Raw genomic sequence first — 21340 nt, 5'->3', positions numbered from 1 at the left:
GCGGGCGGTGCTTGCTGAGCCCCCGTGATGTTTTCTGCTGTGATGACTCATGGTGTTCTCTCTTGCCTTTAGATACCAGCCTGTTGATATCATTCAACCAACCAATCATGTATTGCCAGCCTCATTCGGGGATTCTGATTGGTACTTTGTCACAGGCATCTCTCTTACCTCCACCAATGAGTCCTCACGTAGAAAACCACCACAGCATGACCTGCAGAAACAGGGAATGCCAGGTGAATATTGACTCTTTCTCCTCCGTCTTTGTGGTACTCACGGGCCCACGGGCCTCTGTGTCTTTTTTTTTTCTCTCTCTCTCTCCTCTAGATCACGAACTGCTCAGGCAAGAGCTGAACAACCGGTTTTTGGTTCAGAGTTCGGACCGGGCCGCTGCCTCACTTGGCCCGGTGCCGCTGCTGAGAGCGGAGTTTCACCAGCACCAACACACGCATCAGCACCAACACACCCACCAGCACACATTCACTCCTTTTCCATCCAGCTTGCCCCAGACGCCGCTCATGCCGCCCTCTGCACCTCCCATGGTGCGTACCCCAGCCCAAAATGTGAGGATAAGTAGAGCATCTCTGGTCAAAAAGCCTAACCCACTCCTGTCAGACAAAACCCACTCCTCTGCATTTCAGCCAGGCATGCTGTCCCTGCCCTTCCGACATGGAGGCCTGGACAGACAGGCCCGGCATTCCCGAAGGGACCCCCTTTCCATCCAGACCCTCCACATCGAGTCTCTGGGTCCTCTACGCTGCTACCCATGAGCAGTTAGCACACCCATGAGACGAGTCAGAGTCCCTTTAGTTTCCCTTTTCATGTGTCCTGCTGTGTATTTCTATTCTCCCTTTCCTAGAGCCAGGTGCCATGACACACCAAAACAGCACAAGATCAATAGCCTCTGGGGTACCAAACGCAGCCCCTACAACTGTTCATTGTGGGGCAGACAATACTTTGCTTACCCAGAGCTCTCACCATAGGGCAGCATCTCATCTGATAAAAGTTTTGTCCCTCTCTCTCCTAATTCCCTAATCTGTATCGATTTTGGCATTTATTATTTGATTACATCAACAAGCACTGTTTTGTGTGGGCTGGTTCTTCTTGCAGGAGAGATCCTCCTGGCCATGTTGTAAGCATTAGTGTTTTACCACTGAATTTGCTTGTAACACAGTGGGACTTTGCTGCAGCTGTTACAGCATTGTTAGAGGTCTGCCACAAATGGATTTTGTCAGTGCTTTAAAATGCTCTCTCCCCATTTCTGGCAATTACTCTGTAAAATTGAAAGAACAAGATTTAGCTTTTCCCCCCCCCTCTCAGTTTCACACTGTGTCCAAAATGTAGAAACAACCCTCTTCTGCTAAGGCTAGTAAAAGCCAAGAGTAACAACAAAAGCAGCATTTGGGAGGAACTACCAAGGATTCAAGGAGCACAGTTTCCCACTTTTCTTTCCCACTGCTGACTGCCCGATGGCATTTTTGGGTTGTAATCTGCTTAGCAGCAAGACAATTAGAAGTAATATCATCCACCCAAAATCCAGCCCCAGGTGTTTGCTCAATGTACTCGTGTGTAAACACCTTCCCTCCTCTTCTTGGTCTGTGTAAAACACTCTTGAATCTTTCCTCAGAAACCTCTTGTGTTACTCAAGAATCATGATACCCGATCCTGTGAACAGCTCCCTCCCCTCCCACCCCTGCCCTGTTGATGTCAGCCTTCATACCAAAAACAACTCGCAACACTCCTTTGTTATATTTCACTCACATCTTCTTATATTCCGCTAGATCAGGTCTGCTAATCCCAACACCAGAGAAGAGTGTTGAAATTTACAGCTGCATGTGTTTGGTAATTTATGGTATTTACACTGGAGGGGACATGGCTCCAGTAATAACTGTAATTAATGAAATTACAAATCTACTCTCCTGCACATAGAGGAGTGTGAAACAGCAGCTGACTTGCCAAATAAGCAGCTTTTCATGGGGTCCTACAGCTCCCTTCCCTGCCTTTTCCCCACTCCTTCCTCCCCAGCAGAATGTACATACTGTTCAAAAATGCAATGTATATATGCTTTGGTTTTGTTTCCAAGGTGGTACAGGACAAATGGTCATAAAAATAAATACGGGGCACAGACTGCACACATGGAGGTGTTAAAACCCCATGCTGGAATGGAAAAGGATAACGATCACCTTTTCTCTGGGGCGCTCTCTCTTCTGCAGGGGTGGGGGATTATAGAGAGACTTGTGCATCCAAAGCAGTTAAGCCCTTTTCCAAACAATTTTGGCACTTACAGGAACCCAGGAAATGGGGAATTGGTATTGGTTGCCCCACAATAGAAGTTGGGGTCTAATGGAAAATGTTCCCTACCTTCTAGTGTGTGATCTAGTTCAGTGTTCCAGGGGCAAATCCCAGATCTGGACCTGGAGCTGAACTTCCCTGTGTTTCACTGCACTGCAGCTATCAGGACTGCTCTCTTCATAGTGAAGGATCCTCTTCATGTAGAGCCTGCAAACAGGGTTCTGCAGAGATGCTCGGCAGCACCCAGCACAACCCAGGGGCTAGCACCTTTCCGTCTCATTAGCTTTGGGAAGTCAGTCAGCTCCCTGATGAGCGAGAATGGAATAACCAGTCAGTTCTGCTCTGCTCAATGCTGTACAGACGAGCCGTGCTTATTTGTCTGTGTTGAAATCCTGATGTGTCCGCTGCTGCCGAAACCAAACTCACGTGTTTCCTTTTTTTCTCTTTTCTTTCCAGTTTGACAAGTACGCTCCCAAATTAGACAACCCTTACTTTCGACATTCCAACGTGAGTGCTTACCTTTCTAGGTGGTGTCTTTGTTAATGGTTCTGCTTGCACTTCTCTTGCTTGTTTTCGATTGATCGGTAGTGGTTTGATTCATTTGTTCCTAAAGCTCTTTTTCTGTCTTGATTTATTTAATTTTTTTTAAGGTACGAAATTTTCTTTGGGCTTTTGGTTTTTAATCTTTGCCTACTGCATTTTTGCTGCTGCAGCTCTATATTGCTGTGCCTGGGATGGCAGGGAATGCGCACAAATGGCTAAATCAGTGGTCATTGCAGTATCTTTGCAGCTGGTGCTTCTCACAGTGCAGCAGCCTGGAGTGCATGGCTCTCTCACAAGATTTTGCTCAGGTCACAGGAGTAAGTCAAACTGGTGGTTTCTTCCTGGTGCTCCCCACTGCTCCAAAGCACAAAAACTACATATTCTGGGACTTGTAAAACTGCTGTATGTGCTCAGGAGAGGCCTAAGCAAAACTTAACCCAGTCTTCACAACTACAAGGTGGCGTGCATGTTGCCTGTGGTTAGTGTGCAATGCAGCATCTTGTGGTTCTTTTTTGCTTTGACAATTAAAGCAGGGCACATTTCAAAACGGGGTCAATTTGTTTGCTCCTGCAGAAAAATGCAAAGTTAACAAAAAGTGAACATAAAACCCAGATTTATTCCGATTCCTCTTAAAAATGGTGAATGAATGCTCTGTGCTTCCTGCCATAGTCCACCGATTCGAAAGGCAACACTTGTTCAACACTGTCTAGAAAATTCATCAGTTGAGCGCATTTTCCAAGTTTTGGCTTTGCTCTTAGAAATTTTGAAAGCAAATTCAGTGTGTATTTTCACTGTGGCACTCGTTCAACACAGTACTATTTTTGTATGTGCCAGGATTGGCACCTACCTCCATTATTGTTCAAGTTGTCCTGTGACATAAGCATCTCTTTTTCTTTTGTAGTTCTTTCCAACCTATCCTCCAGCAATGCCTGGAATGCCACCCATGCTTCCACATTCAGGTCCCTTTGGGTCACTTCAGGGAGCATTTCAACCGAAGGTACAAACTTCTTCTTCTGAAGGCTTTGTTCTTTTACTGTGTTCAGAGTCGTGTCTCTGGTGATTTTGTAGCACATGATTTAACGAGCAGAAGCGCAGCACAGGGTTGGAAGTGATCACCCTGCAGATCTGTGAGCATCCTCTGCACAAAGCAGCCAACACTTTAGGCATTTTCTCTTGGCACTACAGATCATTCCTTGGAAAAGGATATAGTGGTTCACTTGGGAGGTCAGCTGAAACAGGAAGAGAAGCATACAGTCAAATGCATTATTTGACTGAAATATTTACAGCTTATAATAGACCAAAGAGTCCCAAATCATTTTATACATTTAATGGTCTGGGATTGCAAAAGATAAACTGTGTTTATTCCCAGAAAAAAAAAAAAACAAAAGAGAAATTGACTGTATAAGTGTGGGAACAATAGGGAGAGACTGCTGTAAATGGGTAGAGCAATTTGAAGGAGCTGAATCTTTATTCCCAGCTCCAACACTGTCTGACCTAGGGCAAGTCGCTTAAATCTTCTGTTCCTCAGCTTCCTCATCTATAAAGTTGATCTTGCAGTGGGTTTTATAAGGTTTGATTAATGCCTGCAAGCTTCTTTGAGATAGCGTGTTTGAAAGGTGCACTGCAACTGTAACATATCATTACAACTAGCACTGATTGGCATTTGGAAATGTTGCCATGATAACCACCATTTTTGACGAATTCTGTGGTGTGCACTGCTTTTTTTTTCCCCTCCCCAACATGTTCTTTTTATTAACTATTTTTAAATGTACAGAAACTGTTACATCTTTCCAAACAACAAATACGCGCTGTATCTATGTAATACTTGTTTGAAAATCGAGCATTTACTCCATTTGTAAGGTGACATGTGTTTAGTTTCTCTACATACTGTGATTTCAGAGATGTCTTATCTTGAAATGCATTTCCACAGAGCTTTGCTGCTGTGTCAGAAGCCTGGAAGGAGCAGCACTGTAGCCAGGCTGCTTCTGTTTGCGTTTGGAAGGTGATTTCTGTAATCCCACCAAGCAGGGCTGTGGGGTGTGCTTCCCTCCGCAGTCTCACTGACATCAGTGGAAGTCAGAAACTAGCAACTGCAGCAAATAAGGCCTCTAGCAACCTTCCCACTTAGTATTTTTAATGGAAGCTGGAGTATTTCCTTAGTGCCTATCCAATCCCTTACATTATTTTCTGGATACATTACAAATAGCAAAGTCTCTAAAATGGCTCTTTGCAACACGAGTTCTGTATGTAGTAGCTACAGGCATAGGAAAGGAGCAGTTGCATCAAATCAAAGGGAGCAGGAGAGACAGAACATAGCTATCCCTTGACGGAGCTGGCTGCCAGTGTTAATTGTTACTACTCTTGCAAGGTGTGCTCGGGAGTCCCTACAGACCCTGAGGTGTCAGGGTGTGAACTTGTCTTTCCAAGCAAAGGAGCTGCACAAATAAGGTGGAATTGGCCAAATTTTGTTGATGTGAAGATACGGTTCTATTTTGCCATAAGGCTACTTGCTGTTAATGAGGAGCTTCTGATACGACGACAGCATGCTCTTCTGGTTTCCATCTTCCCGTTACAGAGCTTTATAGATACCATCTCACTGCAAAATACCATTAGACCAAAGAGAAGCAGTTACAAGAGCAAGAAAGAAAGAGACCCGTTACATTTTTAAACAGTTCTTAGTACTGAATTATAACCAGCTTTTAATTTTTTTTAATGATAGCTACATAGAACATGTGCTAGCTTGAGTTTAAGCAGCACAAGGTCATGCTCTGGTGCCATGGTTAATCACTACCATCACTTGATGTCTGGACAGTGCTGTATTTACATGCAATCTAATACCTGAATAAAAGAGGGATGGGTTGAGAAATGGATCTGCCACTTTGGCACATTATTTTCCAGTTTCCTAGAGGAAACAGAGCTGAACAGCTAGGCAAAGCCACTCTAGTCATCATTACTGCTTCATTTTTCCATGCTCTCTCCCTCCCAAGCTGTTTGACTAAAGCATTCGTAATCGCTGCAGACCTGATGATGTGGTTTTGGCACACAGAGTACTGCACTTCTTGCTTTTCAAAGCAGAGGTCTCGGTTTTGTTTTTCCCCTTCCCATGTCAGTTGCCTACAGCTGTGCGTGTAAGTCCACTGCACATAAATCCAGGCTGACGGTAAACTTCTCAGTGAGTGTCCCAACGGCTGTTTCTCACAAGCTAAGAACTTGAAAAGGTCAGAAGTATTCAGTTTACTTTGCTGGAGGAAGCATTCACGTCTTTCTCCAGGGAACAAGGGGACAGGATGACACCATGCTATTAACATGTTGTGATCTTAAAGGTCTTGCCTGTATGATAGCTGTAACTTATTTGCCACCTTATATATACCTCAGCTGTCAGACAGCCCCTGAGAGCACACATCTGCCTGGGGAGTTCATTGACTTACCTACACAAAAGAATTCTCTTTTTAATGAGTCTGGAAGTTACATAGCTTTAGAGAAATTAAAGCCTATCTTTCTTCCCACACCCATGATTATATTCATGGCTTGTACAGTTTGACTGTTTGAAATCTGCTGTAATTTGACCTAAAATGTGAGTGAAATAATCTCTTGGGGAATAAGGTTTAACCCCTCTGCACTCAGCTGTGTGGAGGCACCAGGTGCAGTTGCTGTGGGAGTGGGAGATGGAGGAATGCCAGGGTGAGAAGACGAACGAGTTCTTAGGGATTGTCTAGGGCAGGGCAGCAGGTGGGATCCAGAGGAACAGGGATTCATTCAATGAAGTGTTTAATTCTTGCTGGAAAATGACGGGATAAACAATGCAAAGCTATAAAAGACCCACAAGCACCTTCTAAGGTTTCTCATTTTGCCTTGTCAAAGCAAATAGATGGGCTGTTGCCATTTTAGCCATTGTGTTATCTGGCCCCAGTCAGAGCGGGGCTGCGGTCCAGTAAGTGGAATACGGGACTAGGATGCTTGAGTTGTTCCATTCCTGACTGCTATCCTAGTTGCTGCCTGAAACACGGAGGAGTCAGTCCACCTCTCATTCTCTCTCCTACTGCCTGCCTGTTTTGTCTAAAGAGCAAGCTTGCGGGGCAGGGACTGTCCCTTCCCATCTACTTGCATACTGCATAGCACAACGGGGTTGTGATTTCAGTGGGGCTTAGAGGTGCTGCTGTAATACTCTTACTGCTGCTAAAGAATAATAGATGACACGGTGGTTAAATGCTGTTGGCTGTCAGTAAGAGATAACATTTAGCACTAATGTAGCAATATGCGTGTTCAAAGCACAGTACAAACATGTACTAATTAATGCCATTAACATCAGATAGAGATGTTAAATGTACCACTGGTGTGATACAGTATTATTCACGCTCTATTCTTGTCTTTCAGACTTCAAACCCTATTGATGTAGCAGGTAGACCAGGCACAGTCCACCATACCCTGCTGCAGAAGACTCCAGGGGTAGGCAACAATATATAACCTTCCTTTCAGCTTATCTGGATTTGCAGTAAACACTGTGATTGCTCATAAAAAGAGCAGCTGGTGAGCAAATTTGCCTTCTAGGCTGGGAACAAGCAGTCAGGGCAGAAGTTTCCTTTTCTGGTGAGACAACAGGAGCTTCCACCAGTCGTGAATACAGAGGGATGTATTGACTTGTTCAAAGTCAGAGGGAAATGGGGCAGGAACCCCTTTCAAGGTCTTTCCCCTAAGCATTGCTTGGAGAGTAGTTTTATGTGCTCCATTTCAGATTACAAGGTTCAGAAAAGCACTGACACTGTTCAGTTGCTGGCATGAAACCGCTTTGTTTATCATAAAATTCTGCTGAGTTTGGTGCAAGGAATGAAAGAGAAGTTTTAAGCCTTCTTTAAGCCTTTTAGGTTTCTCGTGTCACAGGGGACTTCTCTGGAACATTGCTTTTTAAATGCTTTTACTGTTTAGAGGAAGGAAGTTTTCCACCTTTTGGTATATTGGCTAGTTTTAGAAAGGCTGATTGTTTTATTTCTGCTTTTTCCCTAGGTGTCAGACCCTTATAGGCCTCCAGTAAGAGTAAGTAAGGTTTGTGGGGGATTTTATATACGTATATATACACACATTTCAAATATCATGCATGTGTTTTTGAAATCTAACGTGTCCAGTGGAAAATTTCATGCTTATCCTTTATTTAAAGCAAAATGTCATCGTAAACTCTTAACTGCTTCTGATTAATAACGTTTAGATTGAATCCCAACCTTGTTTTGCATCCATTTATGTGCATTAATAGTTCACAGTGTGAAATGAGAGTCACAGAAATAAATGACTCTGAGCATGGACAGACATTCACCATTGATCAGATTCATGGTGGCTTAGGTCTGTGTCTTCTGTTTGTGCTCCTCATGTTCAAAAAACACCCAACAGTGAGTAGCACAGCTCAGCTGTAAAACAGTAACTTGTTCAGCTGTGGCACTGCTCATCCCTGGTGATTGTTTGTCTCTACCCTTTTCCTGCTCAAATGCAAGTAGCCATAATAACCACGCATGACTTGGCCTGCAGTGCAGCAGGGATGAATGAACAGCGCTCTTTTCAGAAACATACCTGTCTTTGCTGCCCTTTATTTCCATTTATGAAGGGGGGAGTGCAAGTAGGACAGGCAGGGATCTCGGGTCCCCATGAGATGAGAAAGATATCCCACATTCTTCCTGTTTGTTTCCTGAATTTAAACATCATCTGCTGCAGTACAGAAAGAACTGTTGATCACCTATTGTGCCATTTCAGTAATCAGCCTTTCTCATTGCTTAGCTGCCTGTTTGACAGTAAGGGAAATGAAAGGTTCTATCAGATGTAGATTGCTAACGTATAAATTAATCTAAACTCTTGTGCTTTCCATTGCAGAAGCCCGGGAAGTGGTGTGCGGTTCATGTACAGATCGCCTGGCAGATCTACCATCACCAGCAAAAGATAAAGGTAATTCAGACAGTTTCTGGAACAAAGCCAAGTCTTCTGGCTTACAGATTATATTTTAGTGAGTAATGAGCAGGAAGCAGTTACTGTAGTTGATTCTTAAGCTTGCCTGTATTGATTAACTAACACTTTCAATCCTTTAACATTTTTTGTAGCAACCATAAAGTTTATCTGAGGGCAAAGGAATTGGGTTGAAGGGTAGCAAAATGAGCAAGAGATACTAAGTGCACAGCCAGAAAGAGGTGAAGAACTGGAGGGGAAGGGTAATTTTGCCCCAGATCAATCTTTTTTACAAAGCATGTATGTTTAACGTCATTTCCCTTCTGTACTAGTACCTCCTGGGGAGGAGGTAATGAAATGACCAATATGGTGAAGAGCATATTACAAAACAGGGAGCAGGCGAGTAGATTGATAGTTGCCGTGTTAAAGGGTGTTGGGCTTTCTGCACAGCAGAGATGATGGGCAGAGGGAGGGGGGTTACAACTCAGGAGGTTACAAGATGTAGGTACACTGTGGTGCTGTTAGACTCCAAATTCCCTGTGACAGGCAGAATAGCTGATAATGGGACTTCTGTGATACTTATTTTTTCATAGCTCCTGCTGTAGTTTTTTCATCCCATTAATGAAGATTATCCAGTGCTTAAGTAGTGCACTGTAATTAGTCTCTCTACAAGTGGTGTGTGTCCTTACGCTTTTTAAATAAGCAAATATATCTCCTTAAAGCTGTTTGAGAGACTTACATGACTTGGGTGCAGTTCTGACCATGCTCCCTTCTATGGGGGAAGGATAAATATAGCCTCTGGAGGAGCCTCATAGTTTTCTTTATGCTTTTGCCCCTTGTCTGCGTTCTGAGCTATACTAGCTCCAGGAAGGGCATAGTCTAGGAACATCTCTCTTTCCAAACTGGAGAAGCAAAACAGACAAGTCTGTCACCCCTCTCTCAAGACTTCTGCCAGCAGCTTTCTGCCTGCAGAATGTTTTTTGTCAGGCCGAGAGCACCGACTGATCCTGGGGTGCAGTGCACTCAGTGTATCATCTTGCATGCTCCACTGTGTGTGCTGAGGGGCTGAGAGCTCACTTCAGACCTTATTCATGTGGATGAGGCAGGCAGCTGAGAGGCTGTGGAGTGAAATGGCCTTACAGATGCTGTCAGAGCATGACTGCGGTACGTGACCAGAGACACTGCTGTCACTCTCGCTAACTCTCGCTGGCAGGGCTAAGCAGGAGTGAGACTGAACTCCCTCTCTCTTTCTCCCTTAAAAAAGGAAGTGTATAATGAGATTGTTTTTATATCATTTGACAGCAAATGCAGCTGGATCCCCACAAGCTAGAGATAGGTGGTAAACTTGACCTGTTCAGCAGACCTCCAGCCCCTGGAGTGTTTCCAGGCTTCCATTATCCACAGGATCTTGCCAGGCCTCTGTTTTCTACCACAGGTAAGGAAACATCATCATTTGTAGAAGAAATAGGAAAAAAACAAACAAAAATCAGTCAGTATGTGTGATGTGTGTCTCTACAGCTACGTACACCTCAAAAATTGAAGCAGACAAGATTGGTTCAGAGGGTGTGGAGGCACTGGTGGCTCTTGTGACTGGGGCTCTCAGAGCTGGGTTGGGCTCTTCCACTGCCTCCAGTGCAGGATCCTCTGCACGACACTGAGCTGCAGCAGTTGGCTTTTACATTCGAGTCTGTGCAGCTGGTTCTTATGTGCCTGATTAATAGGCTATGGAGTGATTTTTAAAAGTGATTTTGACAAAACACTTGAAAATGTTTCCATTGCACAGGATTTGGAAGTGGCCTCAGTCTCTTTCTTGCTTTTATATTTGCCATGTTGTTCTTCTCAGCTCCTCCACTCACCAAGCTTCTGTTTGTTTTCTGAAAACAAGGGTTTTCTGTAAAAGGAAAACTTCAATAACAGCATTGAAAATATCACAGAACATGTTTGTGAACTGTTTGGGTTTTAAATATAAATTCCCCATATTATGTGTTACAAAGTCCAGCAGTCTTTAAGGCTTAAAATGGCATATTGGATTTTAAAACCCCAAAGAATTAAATTGATCAATTGCTTTCCAATCTATTGGAGAAGCAATTGCAATTAATGCAATTACCAAAGTGCAGTAGGCTCCACTGCACTGTTCTCAATGGCTCTGACCATGGGAGACTGCAACTCTGATATTCTGGTTCGGAAGTCGCTGTAGATTCATGTCACTGTCCATCTACCAAATGCTGGGTTTGTTGTGTTCCCAGGTTTATCCTTCCCCCTAGATTTTTTCAGGTTTTTGTTCTGTGTTTGAGGTGCTAAAGTCTGCACTCTGAATGAGCTATATCAATTGATGAGATGCAGCTAAGCTCTTTATGTGTATAATTAATCGGCAAATAATGTATTTTCTTTCCTAATGTTAGTCTGTTTTTATGATGCAGTATTGTGCTCTCATTCTAACTCAGTGCAGACATGATCATATTCAGCCTTGATTCAAATCTCTTGAAATGAATGAGGTTAGGAATGGTTTGAATTCTGTCCCCGTCATAACAGAAAAGCAACAGATGAGAATCAGGCTGAAACCTCTGTGAGAACTGAGTTTCAAACACAGATGTCAGACAGCCTTCAGGAACCCCACCAGTGGTTCAGTCTGTGTTTCTGCCCTTACCTGAATGGAAATTCTCCAACATCAGATACATGTTTCTACCACATACAACTAGTGCTCATATTTGCTGTACATTGTAGGATGTTACCCTGTATTTTGGTCTCTCTGAAGTCACTTTGATAGTACAGGACCACGATATTTATTGCGTCTGCTTGGATGCATAAGCACATCTTATTTACAAACCTCTGACAGTTTTTATATGGCACCTCCTTCCTAATCACAGTCCTTAGTCTGTCCTGTGCTGTCATTTCAAGACTCTTGTTTTGTGTATGGTTTTGCTGCTGGAGGCTGTATTGGGCAGAGTTCACCGTAACAGGCAGAAAAGCACTGGTGCAGTTGGTATCTTGAGCTTTTTCTCCTACAGATGCAAGCATGGCTTGGTTTTCCATTCATAAAAGCAAGAGGGGAAATAATACGGAATAGATACATTAAAGAAGGCAAATTAATAGAAAACTTTCACTAGAGATAAACAACCTTAGAGCAACTTTGTCTGTGACTGCATTAATCACAAGAGCCATCACACGGTAAATCTAGGTAAAGAGTGATATCAAAGTGAACAAACACTGCAGCAGTAATATATAGATGAATAAATCTTTTACTCTGCAATATCCGAGGCATTCTTTTCACCTTATCCAACAAGCGTGCAGTTGATGTGAATCATTGGTTCTGCTGCATTGCCTAGTTACTGTGGGAGACATAAGTTATCTTAGGGCCACCTGTCTGCAGGACGGATGCTCGGCTGCCTGGCAGACACTATATTTAATAACTACCTGACAGCCTGCAATGCTGCTCCTGGCTTTCTCCAGAGGATTTTTTATTATCAGCCCGTGTAGTTGAGTTTGTAAGCCGTCTCCTTTGAAGAAATCTCCCATCCATTATACACCTCCTGAAATCTTAAAGGATTAGAAAGATGACAGTCTCCATCCGTCTTGAAGCATTGGAGCAGTCAGAATGTTTATAGATAACTCCAGGTCTCGTTGCCGTGGTCTCTCTCAAGTTTCCTCAACTCATTTTCTGGCTGCTTAGGTTTGTGGTGCCCAAGCTGGTGAGAGACGTGCAGCGTTGTCTCCCTCTCTGGCTTTATAGTCTGCTCATGTTCTGAACACGAGTGCATTTCACAATGACCATCTGTTGTTGGGCTCAGTCACCAAAACCAGGTCAGGGACTGACGTGCACCTCCGTAAAATGCTGTTTGGGCTGTGTTTGGGGTGCAATTTCTCCTGTGCATTTTAGTTTCTTCTTTCCCTTTCCCCCCACTTTTGCTGTGACCTTCCACAGTGTTACCAGCACTGATGACATATGGTAGAAACACACATTTGATGTGGCTTGGAGATGAGGGGCAGGAACTTACCAGAGCAGGTCTGCCACTGGTGGGAATCATCCACACGGGCCGCAGACAAGGCAGAAGTCTTTGTGGTAAAGGTAACAGGAGAGCTGGAGTTCCAGGTGGGAGAAGGATTGTAATCCTATTTTCTATAATGGAAAGTTATCACTTGAGAAAGCAGTGACTGGGGAGGGGAGCTGTTAGCAAAGAGCTCACATTTATGCCCAGTATGCTGATGTTTGCTAGAGTTGACCTGTTACTCCCCAGTAAGGGAAATGAACTTTTCACCAACAAAATATATGGAACAAGAGCACTGAAAATATTTAGAGGTTGGTCTCTTTTGTACATGATGTAACATATCCTTGGGGAAGTGCTGCTTCTGTCATTGTGTGCAATGACTAGTTTCTAACAGAATGAGACAGTTAATGCACAGGTATGGCAGGTCTTGCTTCCTGCAAGGGAGGCAGAAGTGTTTGCATCCAGGCAGCATCTGAAAGTTATGATAGTTGCTATTCTGCATTGTCTGCAGTGGTGGCAGAACTGGCAGGGAGGAGGCACCAAAGGATGTTCACAATCTAAACGGTTGGAGAGGGCTGGTCTTGTCAGTGTAATACTGAAGCCACAGAAACATTGTGTCATTCACATCTGAAACATAAATATTCAAAAGTTGATTTCAGGTGCATCCTGAAAATCAGCTGTACTAATTTTAGGCAGCAAAAGCCAGGCCCATGAGATTGCCCAAACGTATTGTCATTTGCAGGATACATGGGAGTTAATGTTCTTCCAAAAACTACGTATCCCAGTGGCTGGTGGCACCAGGCTTTTCAGTTGCAAGCCTGTTCAGGTTCACATGTGTCTGCCTGCACAGGAAGCAAAGCTCTCATTTTCTGTTCTGAAAGGAGAGCAGAATTTCCTGTGTGAGCCTGGTCCACCCTGGAATACAGGGCAGAGCAGCTTGTTTCAGCCCATTCTTGCCCCTTGCCTCAACCTAATGTAATCCAGCATGCTCGGCAGTGGTGCTGCTTTCCCACGAGGTAGCATGGCTCCATGGCAATGAGTAGTGCCTAGGAAGGGGGGGAGACGCGGGGGGGAGCCTGTGGTTGCAGAGACAGATGTGAGAGCGTCGATGGAGCTCTCATGGGAGAGGCATGATTGATGTTCCCTGCGTGCCTGTCGTTAACTGGTGTTCCATATAGACTCTAATCAGTCACTTCCCAGCACCTTCTGTCTGGGCCCATAACCTGGGCTGACCTTTCTTAATGTAAACACAGGGTAATGACTGAAAATGCCAGACAAAGAGATTCACTTCCTCATGACTACAGGTGAGCAGCAACACATCAGGCAAGGTCTGTTCCTGCCTCCTAGTGCCCACAGACTCCTCTGAAGGACACCCTGAGCGATCCTGCCTGTAGCTCACTCAGCTGGTGTTCAGGGTCTTTCCCGGCCTTTGCTGTGTTCAAGTCTGGCCTGTGCGTTTGCATCTGGTTCCTCGGTGTTATGGCCAGGACCTCTATGTATGCAAGCAGTCACTTGCCACTGAACTAAAAAGGGACCTTGTTCTCACAGGTGCGACACATCCAGCCACCACCCCTTTTGGTCCTTCACCTCACCACAGCAGTTTCCTGCCCACTAACCACTTGGCAGGTAAGTGTAAGTAAACCGTCTTCACCTTTATACCTGTGACACATTTCTGGCTCTCCAGTGTGGTCCTGCCTTGAGGCACTGTAGCACGAGGGGAGGGAGAGGCTTAAAACTGTCTCAGGAACCAGAAGCTAGCCAGGTTCTCACCCATGCCAGCTTCCCAGCACGTTGCCTCTGCTCTCCTGCAAAGGAGAGGGGCAGGATTAGCAGCACTGCAGAGCAGTCAAGTCTGTCACTGCTGGGACACTGCACAGGAGCTGAAATGTGGCCTCTAGAGCCCTTCTGTGCTGCTGGTTGTGCCCAAGGAAATGGGGGAAATGTATGCAGAGGTACCTCAAACAAGCCACAGCTTAAAATGGGCTCCTCCCTTACCATTTCCCACCTATGAGAGTTCTTGGCTGGGTTCTTTATTAAAGTTCAGTGAACAGTTCCTGGCAAATAGCTGTTCTGCACATTTTGCCAGCCTTTCAGTTTCCTAATTGGCAGTAAGTAGAGCCTGATTTTCTCAAATTTCCTCATTTTAGAAGCTCACAAGCAGCTCATTGCCAATTAAAGTTCAAGCTCTGTTGATTAATGTTTTAGTAACACTCATCCAATCAGTACATGTGGCATGCCACATGACCTAGTAGACTTTTCTCTATTGCAGATACCCAGATTTACATCAATTCCTGAAAACTCTGTCAAAATTAACTGTATATCTCCACAGTCACTCAGTTACTTTAAGAGCAATAATGGCTATTTAAAAATAAGTAAATAAGCAAACAGCTGTTTGCTTGAAGATCCAAGCTATCTGTGCTGTTTGCCCTGATATTTTAAATATAAGGATATCCATGAGGACATGGAGAGCAAAACAGCTCCTGTAACATGGCACGTTAAAGGCTTTAAAGGGACAGGCAAAAAGCCAGTGGGCAGAAGGAGTTATTTAGAGATGACCAGTAGGAAAGAAAACAAGTGCACTGGTATGATTTAACCCATAGCCATCTGTGGAAGGCAGAAACCCAAGTCTGGCTGTGTCCACTCAGAGAGGAACCTTTAACTAAAAAAAAGCAGACTTTTTATAAAGGCAAGTGCCAGTAACCAGATAGATGCTTGATGAGGAAAGGCAAGATTCATCTTCTGCCTCAAAGGGTATCCTCTCATCCCTTTGTCGTAGTAGCTCCTAAGAGTACACTATCATTTCCACCACCACTGGAATCAAGGAAGCCATTATGGGAGAGGACTTTGGCACAAACAGACCAGAGCTGGTGTAAGGATGGATGTAGCAATGTACATATCTGTAGCACATAGCTTAAGACTGTCTCTATGCACTACTACAAAGAGGGTAGAAAGCTGTATACAGGAACCAGTGAAATGATGCATCCCCTCAATACGCTGACCGAGGAGCCTGCTGAGGTTCTTTCAAGGCAATTGCAATGCTTCTACTATTAGTACTGATAAGGAAGGAGAACTATAGCTCAGCAGCAGCCACCCTAATTTCAGCTATTAGACCTTAATTTCTAGCTCCCCTCTGACTGACATACAAAAGTTTATTACAGCACCTGTTTGCAGAGTGAGCACTGAATCCCTTCTACATTTTAACATGATGGGAATTTTCTGTGCAAAGAACCTTGCAATGAGAAGGATCAGCTTAAAGTCTGGCCTAATCCTACTTGGATTCAGACCATTAAGAAGGGGAGGGGTGCATTTCATTCTCCAGCATTCTTGGCTAAATGCCTGCTAAATCCCTGTTTGCCTTTCCAGATCCATTTAGCAGGTCAAGCACCTTCAGCGGCCTTGGGAACTTAGGCAGCAATGCCTTTGGAGGATTAGGCAGTCATGCTCTGAGTAAGTACTGGCTGGGTTACTGCAGACAAACATCCCTTCCAGAAAAGCCACATGCTAATATTTACAGCAGCTGGTGGTAGTTTTTAAAGAAGTTTAATTCCTAACCTCCATTCTCCTATCTGAAAACACTGCACCTAAGATTTCCAGGTCTCTGCGGTGGGAGCTTTTCTGCATGTCACAAACATCACTAGCTGTGCTCTGTGTCTCCTCACTGCTGAAGGTTGGTACCTTGTGTGCTCCTAGAGGTGCTAGAGCTGCAAGACGCCACTGAGCTCTGGGGCCCTATGGGCATCTAAAGTAACATCCTTCAACAGTGAAGATGCATACTGGAACAGCTGTTGATACTTCTCCTGATGCAGCGTGTAGACTTCCTCTGTGACCATTGTCTAAAGTGTAAATTACCTGTACAAAATTATTTTACTTCAAAAACATGTTACCTGTAGGCAAGACATGCTTGAGAGCCACACATAAGAGAGCATGCTTTTGCATCTCACGGTGCAACAGAAATCAGCTTAAGATTGATGGAGGAAAATCAAGTGACTGTTCTGAAAAGCCTACAGCCAAGCTCTATTTTTTATACACACACATACATACCACCAAATAGTCTTGCTTCTTTAACCAAAAAGTCCCTGAATCCTTCAGCTGCAGACAGCTGATTGCTTGTAACTACCCACAAGTTAAAAGTTTCTGCCAGTGAGAGGAGCTGAGGGACAATACTGAGTTTGTGCTGGAACCCTTGCTGGGGTGGGGGGAGAAGAGGAGCTGGGCATTTTCAGTCATCTCTGACTTACTCAAATGTGTAGTTAAAGCTTCCTCCACCCAAAGCCTTAAAAGTGCTGGTGGATCTTACACCCAGTGTTGGAGGTATCTGTGTCCACCTGCTAGTAGCTCCCCCTCACCATTAGTTCCACATTAAAAAGTCTTGAAAGGACAGTTCTGGTTGTGATTAGCATTGTGAGAAATGTTTATGTAATTACTTGGTTGGAATTATTTTAACTCCTCCTCCCCCTGCTGTTGTTCTAGCTCACAACAACATTTTTACTCACAAAGATGGCCCAAACCTGCAGAATTTCAATAATCCCCATGAGCCATGGAATAGACTCCATCGGACCCCACCGTCCTTCCCCACACCTCCACAGTGGCCCAAGCCCACCGATTCTGAGCGAAGCTCCTCAGTGACAAACCATGACAGAGACAGAGAACGGGAGCGAGAGCCCGAGAAGAGGGATCTTTCTCTGAGCAAAGACGACAGAGACAAAGAGAGGTAAGCAGCTTTGAGCACTTCCCTCTGGGCCTGTTTTTCCTCTATATTTTTCCCAATTTTTCCAATCATAAAATGATCTTCAGAGCAAAACATTGCTGGTCTTTGAAGCAGCTCATAGGCCTCTTCTTCAGATAAGTACAAGTAGTAGCAACACAAAAAAAAAACCCTCTTTGTCTTTTAGGATTCGTCCTCTTTGGAAATGTGATAAATCAGTCTCCAATAGTAGGTTAATAAAAAGCACCAGGCTGAGGAAATGAGCCTGTCACTGTGTTTTCAAGGTACACTTGGCTGTTTTCAGTGCAGCTGCTTTAGGATCACTGTATGTTCTGAAATCATGAAGGTAGCATTGTGATGGATCCTTTGAAGACAATCATAGTTCTCATTAATGTACAAATATGCTGATGAATTCAAATGTTAGCTGGACATTAACGAGATAAAAATGCAAATGCCTGTATGTGGAGCAGTGTGCATGAAGCCATTAATAAAACTGATCTTAAAAAATTGCATTATAGACAAACCCTTATTAACAGTGACAGAACTGGATCACCTGGGCTATAGATACTTCATTAGCTTCCAGTTACATCATTTTGAAGATGTAAAGCCCTTTATATTTCAGAGCCCAGTTGTCTCCAACAGGCTATTTCTTTGTAGGCAATAGCAGCCTGCAAGTCTTAGATGTGTGCATTTGCGTAGTGATAGTTTGCCTGGAGTGCTTTTAATGAGATCTTCAGGCAGTGCCTGTGAACAAGATTGTAAGGAAGCAGTAGGCTGAAAATCATCTTGCTTTAAATGTTAAATTGTCTGACACCTTTGCATGGATCAGTCATCCAGGTAGGAAGCTCCCTTCTTGGCTTTAGTGTAATTTGTTTGCAAACCAAGGTTACTCTCAAGAGTGTTCACACAGGGGTTAACATCTCTATTACTTTTCTATTAACTCAGCTTAATCTGTCCTCAAGCATCCCTGTTTGGATATGGTTTTAATAAACCACATCCTTGACCAGCAATCAAGGCTACTACAGAAAAAGAAATTTGGGTTAGCAAATGTAATCATAAGGGATAAACACTTACAGAACTCCCCAAAACACCTCCAGCTTTTAGCACTCGGGTCTTACAGCTCTCAAAAGCAAACCCATCATAAAACTTAAGTATCAGTGAGCCTCAGCTGCATAATGCAGTTCTCTCAATCATACCATCATACTTTGCATTTAAAGTGTCTCTCATGTAGAGCAAAGTGCTTTTAAAAGGTGAGCATTATTTATTCCCCTCTTAAAGAGGTGAGATTAACTGTGACTAATTGGCTTGCTCAGGTACAAAGGTGCAGTTATAAATGTAAACCCTCATGCCTCTCTTTCTAACCTGTGGTCATTGTCATCAACCCCTTGTTCGTCATCGCAGGTCCTCTTGAAACAGAGGTCAGTGACTCGCTTTCATGGCCTATTCACAGATTTTTTTCCTCAAGTACCTAGCTTACCTGCCAAAACTGGGAGCAGCAAAAACTCCTGCAGCTCCATAGGAAAATAAGCATCATGGCTGCTTCCAGTCAACAGGCTATCTTGTGAAGGACCTACGTACATTTCTGCAGGCTTCTGGATTGATGTTGTAGGAAAGGAACACAAGTTAAGAGTGTTGCAGCCAAGAAGACCGTTGTCTGTCAGCCGGATACATATATGAGAACACACAATAAGTGTGTTAAATCAGCTGCCTAGAATTCTTGTTGCCCTACGTTCCTCAGTGAAGTGGTCTTAGGGTGAATAGACTGTTCTCTCAAATGCATCCCTAATTTAGTCCCCATCTTTGCTGACGTTTAACATTTTCCATGGAATAGGTAAAGGTGGGTCGTGTGTATCTTTTAGTGTAGCGTCACAGCTATAGCTGATGCTAGCAGAGCTTTCCAAATAGTTTTCTGATCAATCTCAAATTGCACAACTAGACACAGCACTGTGCGTGTCCAGCATCACTTGTTTGTTCACACAAAACCAAGGATGTATGTTCTCTCTTTTTACAGAGACCTCATGGATAAAAACAGACATTCAAACAGATCCTCACCGGCATCGGCTCCAGTGACACATCAGATAAGCAATCTCATCCGCAGCAACAGCCAAACCTCCAGTGATCCCATCAGGCAGGTTAGCCTCAGTGAAAGGGAAAGGTCCAAAGAACCTGAGCGAGAGCACCCTGACCGGCTCAGAGAGCCGCCCATAGCAGAACACAAGATTAAAGAGAGCCGTTCCCCAGTGAAGGAAACTCCAAGCCATGATAAGAGACCCTCTGAGGACAACACAAAGCCAGTAATCCAGTCTGTATCCCCATACAGCAAACCTGCACTAAGTGAGAGCTTGAAGCTTACCAATCTGATGAGCAAGGACATGGAGAGAAAGACAGAGCTTCCCAGCGACCTCCAGAAGATTAAGAATGACATCAAAGTCAAAGAGGAGAGGAAGGAAGACAGCGATGTGCTGGTGGTAGGGTCTGAACCCTCACAGCACTCCCGATCAGTGGAGCATCCCCCACCACCTACTTTGCATGGATTATCATTGCCTCATTCAATGGCTGCCTCTATGCCCATCTCCATGGGCAGCGTGCACCAGATGAACAACATGAATGTTCTGGACCGCAGCAGAATGATGACCCCGCTCATAGGCATGAATCCTTTGTCAGGAAGAGAGAGGCTGCCACATCCCGGATTTTCTTGGGACCCAATGAGGGACCCCTTGCGAGATGCCTACCGGAGCTTAGACCTGCACCGTCGAATGGACTTCCAGCTCCGGACGGATCCTATCCATAGGTTTCCTACCACCTCCGGATTTTACGACCATGAGCGTTCTTACAGAGACAGGGAACCGCATGACTATAACCATGAAAACCTTCTTGAAGCCCGCCGAGAGCAGGAGCGGTTGCGGCAAGTGGAGGAAAGGGAGCGCTTGCACTTACGGGAAGAACTTGAGCGTGCCAGAATGCACCACTTGCACTCGTCCCCCATCGAAAGTCACCTGGCACACGTGCCATCCTTCATGCCTCATTTAAGCGGGATGCATTACCCCAGACTGAGTCCATCCACCGCCATGCACAATGGGATTTTAAACAGGAACCCACCAACCGCAGCGCTGAGCGCCCCACCGCCTCTTGTACCAGCGAGCAGCACCAGACCTGCCTCCCCACGCAGGACTACTCCACTCACAAACTCAGAGGCCAGGGACTATTCCCCCTCTAGGAACCCCAAAGAAGTAGAGGCACGATAGTCCCCACCAGTGAATTTTCAACTCGCCTGTATATAAGACAAGCAAACAAAGAAACAAACAGAAAAACAAACAGAAAAAACCAACAACAGAAACCAACAAACCTTTTACAAAATGCACTGCTGTAAACTTTTTTTTTTTGTTTTTAAATGTAAAATTTGTAGAAGTTAAGCACATTTCCATAAATAACGGGGTCGGGGATGCAGACTTTCCAACAAGAAGGTTGCTGAGAATGGGAATTTAATATATAGGTCTTGATTTTTGGTTTTGTTTTTTGTTTCTGTGCTAAAAAAAAAAAAAAAAAAAAAAAGAAAAACCACAAAAAAAAGGAGTTACAAAGAGCAAGTTTGTACATTTTTTCCCAAATGTGAGAAACATTTTTAATGGATTTGTATTTTTTTTAATTTTGTGCTCTTTATTCACTTAAAAAAAAAAAAAAGAAGAAATTTTGCTTTTGTTTTTAGTTAAATTTGCATTTTAAAGGCCTCAGATCCTTAAGAAAAAAAATACCCAGGGTTTCTTAAAAGTATTATTTATGGAAATACTGTAGTTTTACAGTCCACTGTGAGGTTCCCTTCTGAGGCCAATTGATCACTTACCTTGGTACTTTGGAACCGAAGTTACAGATATATATTAAAATATTAATAATAATA

General features: G+C 44.0%; 1 protein-coding gene across 1 annotated transcript; it reads left to right on the top strand.

The window, feature by feature from the left end:
• Nucleotides 1-72: 72 nt before the first annotated feature.
• On the top strand, nt 73-20986 carry LOC104408253 (autism susceptibility gene 2 protein-like; the record flags this gene model as incomplete). Its single annotated transcript, XM_010017800.1, has 12 exons — nt 73-233; nt 325-539; nt 2746-2796; nt 3734-3829; nt 7207-7278; nt 7834-7863; nt 8686-8757; nt 10057-10189; nt 14289-14366; nt 16104-16187; nt 17211-17451; nt 19457-20986. Coding segments are annotated over 12 exons (2467 nt in total), but the record flags the coding sequence as incomplete, so codon positions are not given.
• Nucleotides 20987-21340: the final 354 nt, after the last annotated feature.

Source organism: Nestor notabilis, unplaced genomic scaffold (assembly GCF_000696875.1).
Source record: "Nestor notabilis isolate BGI_N333 unplaced genomic scaffold, ASM69687v1 scaffold18887, whole genome shotgun sequence".
In the NCBI taxonomy this organism is placed as follows: domain Eukaryota; kingdom Metazoa; phylum Chordata; class Aves; order Psittaciformes; family Psittacidae; genus Nestor; species Nestor notabilis.
This window is presented reverse-complemented; position numbering and strand designations above follow the sequence as displayed.